The 15,888-nt window shown below is 35.7% G+C and overlaps 2 protein-coding genes across 2 annotated transcripts in view; one reads left to right on the top strand and one right to left on the bottom strand.

Moving 5' to 3' along the window:
• Positions 1-10,448, top strand: part of LOC137385810 (VPS35 endosomal protein-sorting factor-like) — a 28,582-nt gene extending 18,134 nt beyond the window's left edge. The window contains 12 exon segments of the mRNA XM_068072373.1: positions 177-230; positions 1,442-1,585; positions 2,240-2,325; positions 2,763-2,843; positions 3,924-4,086; positions 5,070-5,147; positions 5,765-5,879; positions 6,420-6,559; positions 8,033-8,198; positions 9,149-9,270; positions 9,832-9,978; positions 10,317-10,448. Coding sequence (XP_067928474.1) covers positions 177-230; positions 1,442-1,585; positions 2,240-2,325; positions 2,763-2,843; positions 3,924-4,086; positions 5,070-5,147; positions 5,765-5,879; positions 6,420-6,559; positions 8,033-8,198; positions 9,149-9,270; positions 9,832-9,978; positions 10,317-10,400 — 1,380 coding nt within the window. The 3' untranslated portion in view covers positions 10,401-10,448.
• LOC137385819 (uncharacterized) lies at positions 10,400-15,424 on the bottom strand. Its single transcript, XM_068072389.1, has 4 exons — positions 15,277-15,424; positions 13,565-13,732; positions 11,462-11,577; positions 10,400-10,920 (listed from the first exon to the last, which is right to left on the bottom strand). The coding sequence occupies exons 1-4, from the start codon at positions 15,329-15,331 to the stop codon at positions 10,804-10,806; spliced, it is 456 nt and encodes a 151-aa protein (XP_067928490.1). The 5' UTR covers positions 15,332-15,424; the 3' UTR covers positions 10,400-10,803.
• Positions 15,425-15,888: the final 464 nt, after the last annotated feature.

The raw sequence follows: 15,888 nt of genomic DNA, 5'->3' as shown, positions 1-15,888 counted from the left end.
GCAATAGACTTGCCAACACATCTCTGTCAATACACCTAGTTCATCGCTACTCACTGCATTTGATCGACTTAATTAGATTAAGTTCAAAATTGCAGGATGTTTGAGTTAAGTTTCAGAAAATTTAGTAAACATTTCATAATGTTGTGTGGTAATCAGAAGTTTTTTTACTTACACAGGAGTACGTTGCTTGTGCTGAGACTTGGATGGACTTCGTCATGAAACACTTTGGAGTAAGTGTCTTAAGTGTTCTAGTAACTTCTAGATTATCATGTTTTGTAGACTCTCCGTTTGTTTTATCGGTAGATTAGTATTATATCTTCACATGGCATTACTAACCTCTAAGGCCTGGTTCAAATGTTGCTGTTCAAGTGGGCTAGACATCTAGACATAAGATTCAGATGGAAACATTTGCTCTGATCAAGTATTTAAATTTTAGTGGCAGCCAATGAAAACCAAACTTGATGTAAACATTTTTGATTTTCGTGATATTACAATTCACAAATTTTATTTTGTTTTTATATTGCAAGAGTCGCATGTCATGCATTAAGATGTGCATAAGTTGTTATCAAAAATTGTCTAAAAAGGGCTTCTAAAATTCCTTCCACATTTGGAACTTACCAATCTGGCTTTTATGTTGGTTTGGTTCCTTTTGGTACAACATAATTTGGTGCGGTCATTGTTGTTTTTAATGGCACGTGAATTTTATACTCTTGGTAAGCTTAAAGTTTCTGTAAGTCTCTGTAAGTTTAAAGGTTGACTCACAACAAAATTCACATTACAGTTATTTGGTATCAAAAAGTTCACCATGTCTTACTTTGCTGTGTTGTAGGTGCAAAATATGTGGAAATGTGATTACAAGCTCTTAAAAGCTCAAAAATGAACAATGAATCGCAGCCTTCACGAAAACGCCGTAGTTTGGAATTGCTTTATTCCCATGACGTACTCAAACATTGTGGTTACTGTTTTGACACGTGATGTTATCACGTGAGCCATTTTGGAAAGAAATTCCGATCTACGGCGTTTTCGTGGTGGCAGTGATTAAATGTTCGTTTTGGAGCTTTTAATAGCTCGCAATCACATTTCCACATATTTGGCACCTACAACACAGCAGAGTAAGACATGGTGAATATTTTGATACCAAATAACTGTAATGTGAATTTTGTTGCAAGTCAACCTTTAAGGAGAAGTTGTACAGCAAGGGCTTTTAAGGGTCAACTACAGTATGTAAGATGCATCTGATCTGTTGATGTTTTTAGACCCAATTAGTTTCTGCTTAAACTGCTTTCTGAAACCTTTAAATTTATAGTTGATAACTTAATGTTTTCTGTCAGGTTCCCCGTTTTCCATTTCCTATTATATTTTCTCTATTCTAGTACAACTCTAACAATGAATATGCCACTTTTGACTCTTGTATGGTCTGAATGATGCCCGCTGTTTACAGAAAAAAGAAATGAACACTGTACTGGCCGACATTATCAAGCACCTCAATCCTGACAGAGCCTTTGAAGATTTCTACCCCAACCTTTTGATAATCATGTCTAAGATACTCGATCATGTTCACAACTTCACTCTCCTCTTCACTCTGGTATGTCTGTCTCTTGGAAACCAATCAGTTCTCTTTGGGTAGCTAGTTTCACTTTGATTCAACTAATTTACCAGCTAGTTTCATTTTAATTTTACTTACCCTTGCAACTAGTTCACTTTTTATTTGTCTAATGGTTAGATTTATTTTAGTTTCACTTGGTCAGCAATTAGTTTCGTTTTAGTTTTACTAGGCTATCGATTAGTATCAGTTTAGTTATAACTGTCCAACAACTAGTTTCAGTTTAGTTGTAACTGTCCAACAACTAGTTTCAGTTTAGTTATAATTGTTCAACAACTATTTTCAGTTTAGTTATAATTGTCCAACAACTAGTTTCAGATTAGTTATAATTGTCCAACAACTAGTTTCAGTTTAGTTATAATTGTCCAACAACTACTTTCAGTTTAGTTATAATTGTCCAACAACTAGTTTCGGTTTAGTTATAATTGCCCAACAATTAACTAGTTTCAGTTTAGTTTTGCTACTCATTTCCCATCAGTTAAGCAAACAGGAGTTGAGATCAAAGTGAAGAATTGATCGAGTAGTTTGCTATTACTAATTGAGGCGCATGCAAGTACAGTAGTTGCATTTCTTGCTTCGTAAATGATATTTTCTACCTAATATGTTTCTGATTCTATGCTGTTGTATTATTTGTAGGAAAAGTTCATGTCTTTTGTCGACTTGTTTCAAAAGGATTCGGTTAAAATCAGCTCTGCACGAATCATAGTGGAAGCATTTTGCAAGTAAGTCAGCCATTTACTACCAGCCGTAGTATTTATTGCAATCACTTCCACCTGTCTATAATTCATGATGCAAAAGGTTTAACCAATGCTGCTAGCTTTTTTACTGTTACAAATCAAAGTTATTCTATCAGCAATTTCTCTGTAAATCCCAGTCGTTGCAGATATCCAGGTCTTTAAGATATTCAGCCATTACAGTCTTAACAAGCTGCTGAAACCTTTACTGATTTGTTTGTAGTTAAGCAGGCATTACTGTTAGTTGTTGGCATTTTTGATCATTTGTTGTTTTGTTCTGGTCTTTATTTGGAACCATTCATAATTCTTTTCAAGTACGAATGTAACTGCCCTTGTCAACTTCATGGTTTGGTTCACTTATTCGTACCAAACCTGTTGTTCATATGCTATCGTGCAATGTGTGTCAGTGTAATGGATTCTTGTAGGTACCAGTTGGAAAAAGTCAGCGACCCTGTTATAGTCAGCACAATAATGTTCATGTGTAAAACTCTCCATGACTCTGTCAAGTAAGCTGGTGATCCTCTCTCCTTCATTAAAGTTATCCTCTCTTGTTTGTAGTCTTTAAATTGTTAGAAAAAATAGATAAATTTTGGTAAAGAATCCTTACATGTATTGTTCACCAATTGAGTTGATAGATATTTTATGGGCAGACTTTACCGCAGAAATTACTTTTATCTATCAAATTTACCCATGTCAAAATTCTACTACATACTAAATCTGTCGGCCTGGCTGGGACCATCACCAATCTGTACAGTGGTCAAGAATGCTTTGAATGCTTTGTTTAAAAACTTGCGCCTTTCATCTTGCTTTTGAATAGATAATCTGACATAACTCAGTGATTAAGGTAGTCGTTCAAGCGGTTTTATTTTAATTGCTAGGTAGAGACCTTTCTTTGTGTTATTACAAATTTAGTCAGTGTTGATTTGTCAATGGTTACTTTGGTCAATCTGCTGCAGATTCAGCTCATGTGCTGTGGAGAGCATCAGTTGATCAATAGTTGAACAAACGCTTGTTTAGTGCTATAAATATTATTGATCTTGATTTGAGAAAAAGGATGAAGATGGCATCGGAAAACCTTTTTGGCTATAGCATTGGATAGTCACCTAAAGCATGCTTTATTAATGAATGATTCTTTTATATTGCTATCTTTTGCATACATAGACAACTCCTACTGTGCTATGATTTCTGACAAAGGGAACTTTTATCTGGCATATTTACATATGAGCAGGCAACTCCAATTATGCAATGCTTTTGCATGTGTGGGTAACTCTTACTATATAAATTGCCATGCTAAATTTGTTGATCTATTGACTAAGTTATAGTATTTGTTTTTGTTAAAATTAAATAGTTGTTTTTTGTTTAAAAATCATTGCTTACCAATGCTTTCCTTTTAAAAACATTAGCTTTTCAAACCTTCAATTTGTTTGTATGAAATTCTTATAGCAGTAAAATTACACTATTAAAAAAGAATAAAAATTTGAAACATTTCATCTTGGAGCATACACAATTTTAGTCATTTTCTATTCTAGTAATGTTATACTGCATCATTAAAGCCGTCGTATAAAGCCCATATATTGCAATTATAGTGCGCTGTCGTTAGATGACGAGCGACGTGCTGTCGCACAACTCCTCGGCACCTTCATACACAAGGTCGACTATGGCAACAACTTTGAGCAACAACTCAACTTCTATGTAGATGCTCGAGCCAACTTTACCAACCTTGATCCAGTCATGACTGAGCTTGTACAGGTCAGATATCTGTGTGGTTACGCCCTCTTGTCTAGAGTTTGCATTTGCTATCTCATGTCGGCTGATAAGGCACCAGCTGTTGGCTGCTAGAGTCCTGGTGGTTATGTAATAGTTTACTCCTTCCATCAATAGATGGGGAGACTTTTTGAATGCAAACTCAAAAGAAATCTTGTGCATCATGATTTTGTTGTGGATTGGCCAGCTGCAGGCTCAGAGTAAGAAAAATGATTTCATATCCTTCAGCTTTTGGTTTATACAATTTTGTACAAAATAAAATTTTTTTAAAGCTTTTAGGGGCTTGTTTCTAAGTTCAAAAAAGGAATTACATCGATCTTGATAGTTGTAGATTCAAATTTGTATGTTTTCATACAGTGAACTAGATAAGATAAGCCAAACCTTTAGCAAGAGGAGATAACTTTATTTCTTTTCATATCAGATTACTTAATGGTTTTAATAACTCCCATTTTTATAAAATGGTTTTGCTTTTTGAAACCGTTTGCTAAAATTATAAGTTGTTTTAATATTTTTAGCAATGACATAAAGTTGGCGAAGATTTATCTTATAAACGAAATGTATTTTTTTGTAATGATTAAATTGTGGTAAAATTGTTTTTTAGACAATAGAGATCAGTTTGAACTGGTTTGCATTTCTCTATTCACACTTCTTATATTCAAATCACAGGGTCATTTATGAATTCCTCCCAGTCAAAGTGGCAAGTCTCCATTCAGAATGCCTTATACATGTTCCTTGCACACTTCCCCCTTTTCTATCTTATCTAAGTAAATGCACAACATCCTACTAGCCTTTTCGATAACCCTAACACAAAACAGATATTTATATTATTTAATATTACTTATTAAATAATATGTAATATAATTTTCAGCTACTCTCTCAAAGCTATAGTTTGGTGTATTACAGATGATAAAACTCAGAATATCCTTGATACTTGTGGTAGACTCTTTAGCTCATCTGTCTGTTTATAGTGCGTCAACAACTTGGCTGTCACAACTCGTAAGATTGTAAAGGGTAACCACAGTCAAAAGACTTCTGCGTTTGTTCGGGTGAGTAGATTGTCTTGTTGTGCTGTCATTCAGTTATTTTAATGTCAAAGAAATTATTTTTGTGATTACCATACAATTATAAACGCAATAATAATTAACTTTCAAAATATGTTTGTTCAGCTCACTCAATAATTCATGATTTCTGTTTTTTTATTTTTGTTTGACATGTAATGAAAAATATCATTTTATTGATTATCAATTCCAATAGAAAGTTATACATACATCAAGGATGGGTATCTGCAGCAACTTTTAATACTGGAAAAATACTGAAACTTTATAACAGTATCATCGATATTCATCAATCATTTCAGGGTATACAGGTTAGGTCACAGCTCATATAAACTCTTTAAATACTTTTAAACTTTGTTGTTCATAACACGGTTACCTGAGAGCAAGTGCAGTTGAAGGCCATCAAATGCTGGATGCTTTATATGGTAACAAAAATATCCATAGACACAACCGACTTTCACATATTTGTGGATAGCTGGAGCCTGGCTATAGTAATTGTTTTAATCTAATCAATTTATCTATTTTTTATTACTCGTAATTTACGATTAAACATCTAAATTTATATGTTGCTTTTTTATATACCGAGTTCAATCCGGGGTCTGTTGCAGGCTTGCGCTGCCTACTGTTTCATCACTATTCCTTCCCTCGACAGCACCTTCATACAACTCAACCTTTATCTGCTCTCTGGGCAGGTGGCTTTGCTCAACCGGTGTCTCTCTCAAGGTAAGCACTGATTTGTGTCAAGGTCAATGCCATTGAACACTGGTCATACTCTACCCATAGAGAGGCAAACAAGTTATTGCAATTCATTTCAACCATAACCTCTATGGGTTGCATTATTTGCTAATTAATTTACTAGCGCATTCTGGGTGGCTTTGAAATTGTTTGTGGGAGATTATAAATGCTGACTTATCTTTAGTGCACTGTAGGCGTGGAATATCATATACTGTCAGATAGGCATGTAATTTAGGTGTACACAACCTATATTTTGGTGTAATTACCTACAATGTAGATCATTTTAAATATATTCTCAATAGCCTTGATCTAGTACATAGTGTATGTAATTTTAGACATGTTATGATAATATAGGTTCCACTCAGACTGATAACTTTGCTTTCACTGTCTCTCAAAATAGTATCAACATAGTCTAACTCTTTATCAGTGTTCTTATAAAAACTTGGCAAAAATTTGTAACTTAGCTACAGGGTTGCTTAAAATGTGCACCACTTAGCCTTAAGGTCTGAACACCTCTTGTATTAACAGCCGAGGCGCTGTTTAAGGCTGGCATAGCAGCTCTTTTGGAGACTCCAGCTACGATGCCAATAGATGGGAAACAGAGAAGTAGCGAGCCCTTCGTAGTGCAATATATTCACAACTTCCTGTCAAACCTGGTAATTGTACCCGTAAGTATTGCACACATGTGTACTGGTGCTGATGAGATTTTCTTAAACTCGTCTTACACGCGCCAATTCTAGCCGCTTATGTATCTTTTAAATATAAAATGTGATAGTAAAGTGAAGAGCTACTCAAGTGGATGAGATAACAAGTATATTGTAAATGAAACTGCCGGTTCCCTTTACTCTCTACAAGAATAAATACATCGCGTGTATCACCAATGCAAATATATACTTGAGCAATACAGTACATATATATAATTACATGCAGTCAATGTGTGTGCATACAGGTAACCACATGCAGAGAGATCGCCGGTGTCTCTGCTCAAGTCTTTTTTTTGGGCTCCTTATAGGTTGGTGCGATAGGCTCCGCCCTCTTCTGCAGGCTCGGCTGGCGGGTCCTTTGTTTAATGAGCTCGGTATACCCACCTGGCTCATCAGTGACCGAGTCTCTTGCTGTGATGAGACTCAGTCCGGTCGTGACGTTGATCGTAAGGCCGACTCAGCAGCCGGCCCTGACCTCGTTGCTCCGTCGTTGCAATATTTCAGTTAGTCCGAGATAAAAATTCTTTCATCAGTTTGATTGGATTATAAACAAAGTATTGTGTGTTTATATTGAATGTTGAAATTGCAAAATACAAGCTGTCTTCTCTATCTGGAGTTGCTCCATTTATAACCTTAAACTCTGCAACTGTATGAATCGCTTGCATTCCAAGACGTTGAAGGGTTTAGAGAGGATATAGCGATTTAAAGACCAAGTTCGACTCCAATTTAAACATGTGTATGATGTTTGTGGACCAGGCAACGTAAACATAAGAACCTGAGAAACAAATATCAGATGGGATCAAATCAGCTAAGCTATATCATCACACTACGAGTACTGCGTGATATGAGCAATGAGTTCCCATATCACACGTAACAATTTTCACTCCCACAATTTGGAAATGATTTTAACATGGATCGTTAATGCAGTTTTTATAATTTTTGCCTTAGCAAAAACCTACGCACATAAATGCGAAGCCGTTAGAATATTAACCTAGCCTGAGATCCAAATGAGCGTTTTCAGAATTATTTAGAGGTCGGATCAGCTCAAGCTAATGTGGTGTTCAAGCTATTTTTAAGTTTCTCGATAGCAGCAGTAATCATCCTACCGTTTTTGTTTTTAATGAAATATGTATCACTCTCAAATATTTTCAGTTTGCATTGGCCTCATTACAACAGAATAACCAAAGTTTGGAATGATATTTTTTATAGATAAAAGTTGACAGAGGCTGCATAGTGTAGGGTCAGTCTTTTGTATTGGACAATATAGGGTGTTACACTATAAAACTCTTGTCTAGTGACAAACCAAGAATCATGTGTTCACCTTTGCTATTATTGCAAGGAGTCTAATTTCTTGTAACAGTGGTCTTGCAATCTTTAGCCGAAGGTGGGTCAGTGCTGGCGTTTTACCTGGTGAAAAGCGTGTTAGTGGCATTGCAGGACAACCCGGATCAGGGAGTGCTTGTACTTTTCAAGGGACTCATAAATGTAATCAAAGGCTACAGTTTTGACAGCGGAGAGATGGTCAGGTTGGAGCTTTACCTGTCTGTACTCCGAGCTTTGTCGGCCATATCCCAAGAGAAATATCTCTACCACGTTGACAAGGGTGAGAGAATTGCGTGGTTGCACTGGCCCTAGTTGATACTAGTGGAGGGCTATTATGATTAAACTCTGTCCAATTAGCGTGAAATAAAGAGACTTTATTAGAATTGAGCTTTAGAGTTCAATAGGAAAGTATAATAGCTTATTTGTCAGGAACAAAAGTGATTAGGTCGGAGTGTTTGGATAAAGCTCAGCTGCTTTATGTAATATGGCGTGAATATACTTCCAAGCTGGGTGCTTTGTAGTTACAATCAAATGACAGACAAGCAAACTTCTACTTACAGAGTTAATCCGTTTCATCATGTGTTGAAACTGTGATGTTAGAGCAAATAAACTTATAAAAATAAAGTGTATTTTTTATTGGTTCTGGAGCTTATGCAGATGCGCTATACATGTACAAAATTTGGTAAAAGTATAAATTATATTCTCATTTCATATTCTATTTCCACATTCACTTACACATCTGCAATGTTTCAGAAATTGTTAATGTTTTACGATGCAGATTATTGCTACTCATAATGAGACAACTATTTGCAGAACTTTTACATTGCGTGTCTGAGCATTTGTATGCGGAGGTGATGGTGAGTTGAGCTGGGGCCTCACAATTACGACTCTTCTCTAATTGCAAATATCTTTTGCTGTGGACATTTATTCTTGTATGCAAACAACGCTTCACTAGCAGCTCGAATGTTATACATGTAATTTTCATCTATTAATCCTGTTCATGAGGGTTATTCAATGAAATTGGGAAACGGGTTGTGAGGGTTGAAGATCTGCATTGTACTAGCTTGTGCCTCTATATAGCAGCCAGTTGGGAAGGATGATTTTGATATAAACTTGGCTATCCCAGCAGGCCATCAGGATGTCATAACATATGTTTACTGTTAACTTTTGTGGGAACACACTCATATTTATGCTAATGTATGGATGATTGCACTTATTTGCTTATTTTAGTCGAGTCAAATGACACTCTCTATGGCCATGATGAAAAATTCCTAAGAGAGGTCGAAAAAATCTCGTCAACGATCATGGATGAAATACTCAGCTACCTAAAGACTCTCTCAGAGGGATACGAGGTTCTATTCTCTATATTCTTTATAATTGAAGCTTCCAACTCAAATCTTGCCATTTGTTATGAACAGTCATTTTTATTGATTTCATGACAACATTCCTGCAGAGCAGGGAATGTTGCAAAAACACTAGCCATGTGTCTATAGCTTTATTGTTCATTTGAGATATTGAATGCATCAAAATTTAGCACTAGAATAATCGTTGGCATCTGTGAAACTTGAATTTTATCTGTAAAACTTGGTGTTTGACCGAGCCGACATGAAAGGTCCGCTGCTGGCTTCCATTGATAGTGAACCTATGCATAGCCTGGCTTATTATTACATGAGTATATGTCCAATTATTGATAACTCGAAACTGTTGGCCATTCTTCCTGCAACACATTTCAGTCTCTCATTCTTTTATATCTTACAACTAACTTTACAGAGACCTCTAAGTTACCAATTCATTACTATATATTTTCATCCAGAGGAAACTCTATGTACCTAGAAAGGATATAAGTGCCACTGAAGTCTTGTTATATTTTCTAAGACGCATAATGACATTGATTTATAGCTGTATTCCCACAGAACCTGAAGAAACAGGCTTACGTATCATTAGTGACACTGGAACAGCTTGTGACCTGTGGTGACCTCGCTGATGATGCAATGCTACAGCTGGCCAAGAAACTCTGGTCCTTGGCAAACAAATATGCATACGCTGACACTAAACAAGCAGTGAGTAGTTATATATATCCTAGTATAAACTAGGTTGAGTACTGCTACTATGGGAAATAAGGATGTATGTCTGAAGCTTTACATTAGCCTCCTAGTAGAGAATTGAGAATTGGAGCAGAGCTGAACATTACACAATACTGATCACCATAAAATGTTAGAAAAGATAATTACTAATCTTTCCCATGGGTATAACTTGGCAATGAAATCTTGACCTTTCACTATTAAGACAACTGGTCAGGACAACGACATAATTAAAAAAAAAGTTCTGATTTGATAGGTAAACTTGACAACCATAAGGACAGCTAGACAGTTTTATTGCCACGATACATCTATTGTAGGAGAGGCTTCTCGCAACGCTCAGGAGGAAGGCGCAAGTAAATCAACATGCATCCAGATTGCTGGCGAGAATTGAGAGTTCATGAAAGTGGTACATTTCAGTGTATTTGCAACAAGTCGGTGACTACATCATTGGAAAAAATATGATTTAGGTTAATTGACAAAGACTATAAAATAACAGCAACTATATATGATATAACGCAACAGATCTAGGAATTAGTTTGTATCTACACTCAACATTTATTTAAGATATCATGCATTCAGTCATTCAGTAAAATAAAGATAACTATAATCATAGATGTATGCGGATACATCGCTGTCGATGCACTCTCCTGGTTTTCTAAAGGCTTTTAATTGACTTATAATACTATTATCTTACAGACACAACATCTTTACACCAGAATCACATGAAAATCGTGTTTCATCCTGTGCAGATAAAAGCTCTATAGGAAAAGTTTGTAGAGTGGTTGCCAAGGAACGGTAATGATATTAATGGAGCAGCTTAGCTATGACTGCCAATAGACTGGCAGCCATGATGACTGATGTCGTTGACCTGAAGTCCACGGCTCCGTTGCAGCGATTGCCCTTGCAATTGCACACTTCAAGCTAAAACATAAGCCTATTTTACAACCACTGGCCTGGCATTGCTAGCAGCAACGTATAACTGCCGGCTTACACAGGAAATCAAAGGGCATTGTAAACTGTTTATACAAATTCTTTATCTATGTGTGACAAGCATGTGAGGGTCATGAAGATGTTGCCTGCCAAGAGATAACAACTAACACAATCGAGATTAATTTGTGAGGATGGCCTCACTTTAATGCATTTAATTGTACATATTAACATACAGATTATCTAGAAAGGAGCTAGTGATTTGCTAGAATGTCTTGAGAGTTGCCGGTAGCGATTGAGTTAGAGGGTAGGCATAAAGGAGGTGGAGCCTAGTTAGAGAAGTAATTAGAACTGCATGGTTGCTCTACTTGCATCATCATATCACACTGTTGAATATTATTACGTATAATTCAGGCACAACTCTGACACTGATCCCAACACTGAGACCTACTATGACAAAACCTGCTGTTGTTTAACGGATTATGTTCGAGAACCGAGGTTCCGCTGTATGTTAAAAATACTAGTTTATGCTTACCTGGATAAGCTTAGTTCCTGTGCTGAGCACACACCCTTCATCCTTATTCTTCACATCGAGTAAAGGCTCCTTATGCTCAGCGCAGCCCCGGTTTATCTGTTTTATGTCTTTCTCCACTAAAAATAAGACATTCAGTGCAAACATTCACCAGCTAAATGAACAGTATTCAGAGTATGTAGCTTTTTATATGTTGCCAACATAAACCATAGTTAGGTTTCGTTAGGTTTCAATGAAAAGAATATGCTTGAATGTAGTTGTGAGAAATGGAATCATGATTTGGAGAAGCAATAGTAATATCTGGATTTATAACATGGGATGCATGACATGTATATCTCGCATTTGAAATTTTCGACACCCCAGGTGTAGCAACTGTAAGAAACGGCCGTCTGCAGACAACATTTTGGGACTGTTCGGGATGCTAAAACCTGTAAAACTGTCATTTCATGGAACCAGAAAAGGATAATCGCAGAGGTTACAAATAATTGTTAGATGGCTGTACAGTTACCTTATAGTTGTAACCTTTCTTACAACTATAATGAAAGCCTTCGCAATGCCACAGCCAGAAAGCTATATATGATTTGGCATCACTGATAGTTTGAAAGTGGTGTCCATCTGAGTGTAATGTCAAATATTGAAGGCTTTTTTGTTAAATTTGCACCTCACTATGTGCCCCAATTATCATGGCTGTACCCTAGAATATCCAAGTTACAGTATATGATGTAACTAGGTCACCAGCATAAGCTAGTGACCAGCTAGTAACAAAGTCCAACACAAGTGAAACAAATATTTATTTTTCCTTTGCGTTCACAGAATGTCTACGTCGAATAAATAAAGCTTCTCTGGAGATATGACCAGACCAACTAAATAATGCTTCCCACGAGAAAAGAAGCTTTTTAACACAACTGGTTTAAATGTTAACATCACACAAGGTAACCAGCCAATCTATTAAATGCTTTATAAACGCTTACAGAAGCTTGTCCAACAGCTTTTCGAATTTCAGTAAGAACGTTTTTCATTTGTTAATTTCTGTTAAAGCAGCCATTCATTAAATCATTGAAAAATTAATTCTGTTTAAGATCATTTTCTATTTAACAATTAAAAAAGAAATTTTAATATTGTAAATATAAGCCGCTGCTATAAAAATAATCCATTGAAATATACAAATCATACTCACCATAAAAACAAATTGTACCAAACAAAACGTAAATACAAAATAGTTACTTTACTTCCCACCACTAAATACCACCCAACCACTAAATACCACCCAACCACTAAATACCACCCAACCACTAAATACCACCCAACCACTAAATACCACCCAACCACTAAATACCACCCAACCACTAAATACCACCCAACCACTAAATACCACCCAACCACTAAATACCACCCAACCACTAAATACCACCCAACCACTAAATACCACCCAACCACTAAATACCACCCAACCACTAAATACCACCCAACCACTAAATACCACCCAACCACTAAATACCACCCAACCACTAAATACCACCCAACCACTAAATACCACCCAACCACTAAATACCACCCAACCACTAAATACCACCCAACCACTAAATACCACCCAACCACTAAATACCACCCAACCACTAAATACCACCCAACCACTAAATACCACCCAACCACTAAATACCACCCAACCACTAAATACCACCCAACCACTAAATACCACCCAACCACTAAATACCACCCAACCACTAAATACCACCCAACCACTAAATACCACCCAACCACTAAATACCACCCAACCACTAAATACCACCCAACCACTAAATACCACCCAACCACTAAATACCACCCAACCACTAAATACCACCCAACCACTAACTTCAACATTGAAGAAATCTATCTAGAGCATAAAACTTATACATCAAAACGATATAAAGTTTTTGAACATTATATTTAATATTCAAAAACGCAATATCATAATTTATATAATATGTTATATTAAGTGATATTGCAAGTTTCATTAAGCATCTCTGCAATGCAGAGACGAGAAAACATACTTACGATAGAAATATTATTTGGTTAAATAGTTGAAAAGCAAGTTTAGATAATAAATCTAAAGTTGATACACACCGTTCTGGACGTATTTGAGGCAAAATCCAGAATCACACATTTCCGTGGCAGTAATCTGAGTAAGATCAATGGGATCATAGCATGCGGCTCCATCAATGGAAGGATGTGAGTTGCATTTAATGCACTCAACAGCATTTGGTGAGTTTGAAGTAACATTATTAGCATTTGCTGAAAATAAAATGCATTTTATCAATACTTTAACATATGTATATCTATGTTATTTCAATTGAAAAAAGAAGGCCTATTAGGTACTACATGCAAGATACTACAACTCTTAAATACTCCACATGTGAACATACAATCCATATTTTTATATAGCAAATGCTGAAATTTTATGGAAACAGAATAAAAGTTTCGACTAACTTAAAACTCAAACAAAGGCAATAGAACAAAACTGAATCGAGCCTTAAATTTCTATAATAAAAAAATATGTATTTCTTTTCGTTCACAAATTAAAACTTTTATGTCATGTTCACACAACCTTAGTCTTGTTTTCACTTTAATTACACAGACAAGTTTCACAAATCCAACAAACAACTGCAATTTAAAGGTCATCTGCTTGCACGAGGTGATATTTTACTCATAAATATCATCAAGTGAACTCTATTAGAGAGGTATAAAAATATTTGACTACAAATTTGACTACATTCCATATCTGCAAAACTCATCACCTGCCAACCTACTATACACGCGTTACACTCACAAATAGATTAACAAATGAGAATTGGTTACAGCCGAGTGAAGATCATGGTGTTTGTGTTGGATTTTCCATTATTGAAATATCGTCGACATGTCTGTTATGTAATGTGAATAATGAGTACCATATATCGTAATAGTTACAACATTTGTCCAACTACTTAGGTGCCTGCCAAATGTGTCGGTTTCATCTTTCCCGACGCAATGCCTCAACAACCTATTGTCGTTACACGTTGGTTACAGAAAAGACACATTTACTTTTAGAATCTCTCCGATGCATAACCTGGCAATTCCATTCAACAAAGTATTTTGAAAAACTGTATATCATTCACGACTAAATAATGATCATAACAATCATATTTTGACTAATTAGGCCAGATGTATACTTTATAATGTTTTAAATAATATATGAGAAATCGAGATGATTCTATCTCAGGCCTTATCTCCTGTATCTCAGCCAGCATGCACTGACAGTAATTAATTGGTTGAACTGTTGATACTAGTCATGGCATGATATAGTAAAACCGTAATCCAACAGGTGCTAACAAACACTTTTTTTCGAAATAGCATGCATGCTTGACCAAACAAAGAGTCTACTAGTGTGTACACTGGGCCCACAACAACGAGCAACTTTTCGTGAATTTGACGTCACTGGTCAAAATTATAACTTGTGCTCATGGTTTTCAAAAACCTGTAATCAAAAGAGGGATCGTTACCCAAATCTTGCATTCATACTAAACAAACGAAATGGCGTGATAGATGAACAAAACGTGCCCTCAATTACAGCAGCGTGAAACTCTAAACTACCTATACGATTCATAATATTGGGTATATATGCAATAAATATAACAACTATGTTACAAGAGTTTGAAGCGACAACCACCTTTCAAAAATATATACGCTCAAAACATACATGTTATACGGATGGTTCACTTGATCTTACCTTTCTACCTGAAAAAAATAGACAATTTTTAACGCAGAACAGACACTTTCACAACTAAATGATAGTAAAATACCTTGTAAGATAAGCACACTGAATGTTACAGCAACAAGGCAAATTGTTTTCAACATTTTGTTGATTCTTCGTCACTAATCAGCTAGTAAAGAGGCAAATAACAAACAAGCTGGAGCTGCACTCTCTCAGACCGTTCTCAACGATATCGCCGGGTGCTATCAAAACACGATGTTTCTGCGAAAGTATCAATTTTATAAAAATAACTCAAATTATTTAATTAATTTCATTATATTATTTAAATTAAATATAGATTTTCACTATATTAATGCCAAAAAATTGTTAAACCTTTTTCTGCAGATATTGAATATTGTATAAACGATTATTAGAGGCATTGTTCAATGGGAGTTGTTTACTCAAGTATTGTGTGGACAGACAAGTCTTACCATTAATTCTGTTGAAGAAAATTATTATACATGCATTCATTTATAAACCAAAAGATGATTCTATCAGAAAACATTGTTTTAATTCGTTTATCACTTCGCAATAGATATGGGTAAAGTAGATCTTTTTTCTGCCTTCAACCCCCAGTAGTATAAATTAATACTTTTTCTAATCATTTTCAGCTACAACGTATAAGCACAATGGGGCATATATGTACACGTACATAGTTTTT

This window comes from Watersipora subatra, chromosome 1 (genome assembly GCF_963576615.1).
Source record: "Watersipora subatra chromosome 1, tzWatSuba1.1, whole genome shotgun sequence".
NCBI classification, from domain to species: domain Eukaryota; kingdom Metazoa; phylum Bryozoa; class Gymnolaemata; order Cheilostomatida; family Watersiporidae; genus Watersipora; species Watersipora subatra.
The sequence above is the reverse complement of the archived record's forward strand: the minus strand, read 5'-3'. Positions and strand labels throughout refer to the sequence as shown.